At 36.1% G+C, this 5,232-nt stretch overlaps 2 protein-coding genes across 2 annotated transcripts; both read right to left on the bottom strand.

The window, feature by feature from the left end:
• Positions 1–253: 253 nt before the first annotated feature.
• On the bottom strand, positions 254–841 carry LOC141608732 (pectinesterase inhibitor 7-like). Its single transcript, XM_074428076.1, has one exon. The coding sequence runs from the start codon at positions 839–841 to the stop codon at positions 254–256; it is 588 nt and encodes a 195-aa protein (XP_074284177.1).
• A 2,491-nt stretch (positions 842–3,332) lies between these two features.
• LOC141608731 (21 kDa protein-like) lies at positions 3,333–3,719 on the bottom strand. Its single transcript, XM_074428075.1, has one exon. It carries the CDS (start codon positions 3,717–3,719, stop codon positions 3,333–3,335), a length of 387 nt encoding a protein of 128 aa, XP_074284176.1.
• Between the last annotated feature and the right edge of the window lie 1,513 nt (positions 3,720–5,232).

Below are 5,232 nucleotides of genomic sequence, written 5' to 3'. Positions count from 1 at the left end.
AGCTGAGTGTGACCGGACGTATTTAATTGTGGATAACTGGATGCGGTGAAATCAGTAACTCAAAGTGAACGGTAAATCAAAATCCAAACAATTTTAGAACATAAACCATTACAAATTGCCTTACATTTTATCACCAACAACTTGGTCATACTAAAATAGAATACGTAAACTATCCACAGCCCACAGGGACATAAGGGATACTAGAAAGTCGTGTTTAAAACCGCTATATAACCTGTGGTTGTCGTAACTAAATTTAATGATGTGAAGCATAGCTATTGACTAAACACAAGGCATTACTAGTCTGTTCTTCCAGTACCTCCATTTTTTCCGTCACCATACGCTTCACCTTCGCGCTCACTGTTTTCCCGGTCATACCTTCAGTACAAGTATTCTCATCAGTCATTGCAGCACTAACCCAAGTTTGAACATTACTAATCCGAAAGCGTATATCCCTGTTATCCTTTATCCGATCCATTTCCTTGACAGACTTACTGATTTCATCAACAACATTTCTCAGCAATTCCACACAATCCCCTACAGGACCCGTCTTGCTTTTCCTCGTCTTCTCGTTCCCAGACAGTTTCACTAAGAAAGAAGAAGTATTTCGTCCAGCATCAAGGGTTACTTTGAGAGCGGTTTTAACTAATAACCGCTGGCTGGTCTTTATCGAGCTGGCATAGTTCGATAAGGAAGTATAACAAAGTGCTGGATATGGTGTTGTTTTGCATGATGCCTTTACGAACTCATCAGATGCTTCGGCCGAGTTCATACAAGAAGCCATGAATAGCAGGGCGGTCAAGAATAGGAGACAGAAATTAATCGGAAGGAGTCTGGTTGCCATTTTTTTTCGGTCCCTGAATTTTTGTTTCGGAAAGGTAATGTTCTTGTACTGTGATCTTATAAGAGAAGTAATGCGAGTTTATACTACTTAGCTCGCGAAAGTATTAGAGTTTGTCAAGCAAACAACAAAATTTAGTGCAGTTAGGCTGACGGGTTTTCAGCATTGTTGGTTAACTTTCGAGTTTGAGTCATCGTACACACTACCCAATGACTGTAGGCTTGTCAAAACGGGTCAACGGGTCGGGTTCGGGTCGGGTTAGTTCGGGTCTCTTGTTGATTTCGGGTTAATTCAGGTCAGGTCATTTCGGGTCTGTTTCGGTTTGTTGGTCGGGTTGTTTCAGGTTAGGTCATTTTCGAGTCAATGAATAATAGAGAAATAGTCATTTCAAGTCCTTTCGATTCAATTAGAGTTATATTTTGTCGGGTCCATTTTCGGGTTTGGTGGTATCGAATCGGGTCATTTTCGGTTCGGGTCAGTTACGAGTCAAGAAAGCTCGGATCATGTTGGGGTCAATTCGGGTTTTCGGGTCACTTCGGGACTCGGGGCAGTCTTTTCGGGCCAGGTTGCTTTTGCCTAGGGATGTCAACTTCACCCGCACCCGATCAAAAACCGATCCACCCGATTTTAAAAGACGGATGAAAACCCGACTTAAATGGATGATGGATGGATGACGGATGGAACGGATGACGGATGACGGATGGGTTGGATGAAGAAATTTCACCCGTCATCCATCCATCACCCGATTTAATTACTTTTTATTTAATTTTTTTAACATATAATACATTATTAAGATACAAAATATTCAAATATTCAATTTTTTCCACTTTCTAAATATATATTTTGTGAAACTAACAATTAAAAAGTTAAACTAAAATAATTATCTAACATTTTTTTTTTTGTATAGAATAAAAAATCATCACTTTTTGTAACTTGAAACCTATAAATACACAACATCCATTTATCACCCGATCCACCCGTTTCATCCATGGATGATGGATGGATGGATGACGGATGATAGGTTTCACGGATGACGGACGGGTTGGATGAGATTTTAAAAAGACGGATGGATGACGGATGAGGCTTCACCCGACCCGAACCCGATCCATTGACATCCCTACAGTTTTGTCAGGTCTGCCAATGAGGAATTACAACAATAAAACTGAGGTCATGGTATTGGTTACTGTGTACGATGACGTAATTTTAGTCATTCCTAGAATTAAATGAACTTGTCCTAGTAATGTGATAAGGAATTTGCTCTTTTTCGTTGAAGTGGTTTTCGTTTCGGTTTTTTTTTGTGGAACTAGTTATTTAATTTCTTGCATACTTGCATCATGATTCATGCGTACAAGTCTTTGCAGGTTAGGCTTACCATAACTTCATGGAATGGGCGCAAACGTACACAGAGAGATCAAAATTGATACTTCGTACAATTTTGTTTATGATTCTATGAATCCAGTTAAGGAGAGGGGCCAGGGGACTCAATTTGATTAATTAACATGATTATGTCGGTATCCGACCCGACTTTTGGCAATGGATTGTTTTTTTTTTTTTTTTTTTTTTTTTGTGCGACTTTTGGCAATGGATTGTGAAAGCCATAACAGATTAAGTTGATCGACATTGTCCAAGTTTCGGGCCCAATTTATCTGGTGGCGGATCATGATCACTTCTTCAATAGACAATAATCCTCTTCTACCGAAAATATTCAAGAGATTAGATAATTAAGGGATTATTCGACAAATTTAAAGCAAATTGGAACCCTTTTCATGGATGGGCGATTGGGCGGAGTCAGAATTCGAAACATTTGCAACTTGTTTATTAAGAAAGCGAAATCATTTATGAAATGAAGAAGAGGTGGGACGCCGGTTTTAGCTTTAGGCATGTTGCATCCGGTACCTTTTTTTTCGATAAGTAGCTTTATTAAGCCAATAATGGATCTTGAAAAAAATAAAAATAAAGAGCCAAGATTTGAACACCTAATCTCAATAGAGAAGTAAGAGAACACTTATATGATGGTGAGCGTAGGTTACTTTGGACTCCCTTCCAACATAACTAAGCTCTTTTATTGGTGGAAGCCAACAAAAATCCGTTAAAAATAAATAAATAAGTGCCATGCTCATTTATCCTCATTTACTTTATGTGTATTATTGAACAAGACGGACATTAAAAACCCAAATAACATGTTCATTTTGTCAAATTCACAGGACTTAAAGCCATACACAAAATATTTGTAATGTAACAATATTCTTTGCTAAATTACAAATTACAACCATTCTTGGTACCAAACATAGTAGGCAAAATATATTTTACAAACCATAATCTAATCACCCTAGTAATAAAAGTATAAAACCTATATTTCACAAAACTATTCTTAATTACTCGTAAAAATAAATACACTTTATCCGTCTCAATCATTTGTTCACTTAAATTTAAAATACCCCGCACAAAAAATAAAAGAGGTAAACAAATGATCAGAACATGAGAGAGTAGTTCTCTAACCATGAATTGTTGCAAAATTGTTAATCAAAGCCAAAGAATTACTAGTAAGATGACAAATAATCTCAATTTTACCCCTAATTATAGTCTTAATCCTTCCATCTATAACCTTTCCTCCAAAACCATCCATACAAGTATTTTCATCAGTCAATGCAGAGCTAACCCAAGTTTGAACATCATTCATTAACAATCCAAAATTCTTACTACCCCTCATTTCACCCATTTCTTTCATCGCGCTTTGAAGTTCTGCGACCGTGTCACTTAAAACCTCCAAACAATCCCTCATGGCGCCTGCCTCCCTAGGATGCATCCCAGGGACTCTCGACATCCTAGACATTGCCTCAGAAGTAGTCTGAGCAGTGTCTAGGGTGACTGAGAGGGCCATGTTGGCTAACAATCGAGGGCTTGTTTGGATTACGGGTGCATGGGTTAATAATGAGTTGTAACAAAGGTCAGGGTACGTTGTTGCTTTGCATGAAGATTTTATAAATTCTGTGTATATTGTTGTAGTTGTTGGACGTTGCATGGCTAGGGTTTGAGATATTGAGAGTATTGTAATGAAAACAATCAAATAACTTGATGTTGAAGTTTCCATTGTTTATAATTTTATGTATTTATAAGTTTTTTTTCTTATTGTTTTATGTTTTGTTGATTGAAATTTAGAAGAAATGAAGTTTAATTTATAGAGGTGAAGGAATTATTGGATTTTAAGGCCTAACGTCGACAAAAAAAAGTGCAAATTGCATGAATATGGACCCGGTTTTATTTCGGCTTGCATGTGGATGGGCCATTGTGTGGGCTTGGTGATGTGAAACCAAATATATCTTCTTATTTGTTCTAAAACAAATATCTTTGTGATTGAAATTATATATTAAGATATTTTTTAGGTCATGTGGTGCTTTACATTAAAAAAAGATTTATCAAGAATCTAGAATAATACTCCATCTGTCTCGGTCAATAGTTTACAATTGTTTTATACACGGTTATTAAGGCAGGGGGAGAGAAATGAGTTTATAATTATTAAAAAAATTGAAAGCAACTCACATGGATTAGTGTATTTACTAGAAAAAAAAAGTGTAAATTAGACGTATACCTTAAATAAGAAAGTGTAACTATTTCCTATTATTATACTCTTCCTCCATCCAACTCCACTCTACTAATTTCATTTTTGTACACTATTTACATGAGTGTATTTAATTTCAATTTTCTCTCGATACGTAAGTGAAAATATATTCATGTGGATCTTGTTTGATTTGCCTTTACGACTACATTAAAAATATCTAACTTTTATAATTTTTGCAAATACGTAGCTAATGATATTTAGCTCGTAAAGCACGCGTTGACAAATGTGAAAAAGAAAAGTGGTAGAGTGGAGTTGAATGGAGGAAGTAAAATACTAAAGTGTTAAATAATAAAATTAAAACAAAATATAATAATAGTCCACTTTTTTATACATGTGCTATTATTTTTTCACACATATAATAGCTTTAAAAGTTCCTAGTAATTGCATATAAAAGAGGCCTACATTTACAATTCGAATCATCTGTATTTTCAACAGTGGCGAAGTTAAAATTTAAATGTAAGGAGATGAAAAAATTTAAGAGACATGAATAGGTAATGCCTAATGGGATAAAATACACTCGAAAAAATTCACCTTTAGTTACAAATTTCAAAAATATCTTCCGCTAGAAAGGACGGACGTATCACGTATCTACTAACTCACCTAGTCACCTAGCTCCACCACTAATCTTAAAGTAACTAATCAAATCTTTAGTGCAGAGCATGTTGCCGATGTTGGCTATTATTTGCAAAGGGGTGTTTCTCGGATATTTGAGTGGGCTCACATCAGTCACATGCATTCACTTTCGGGCCCAACTTTGCATGTTGCCCCTTGCGAC

This window comes from Silene latifolia, chromosome 10, assembly GCF_048544455.1.
Source record: "Silene latifolia isolate original U9 population chromosome 10, ASM4854445v1, whole genome shotgun sequence".
Taxonomy (NCBI): domain Eukaryota; kingdom Viridiplantae; phylum Streptophyta; class Magnoliopsida; order Caryophyllales; family Caryophyllaceae; genus Silene; species Silene latifolia.
This window is presented reverse-complemented; position numbering and strand designations above follow the sequence as displayed.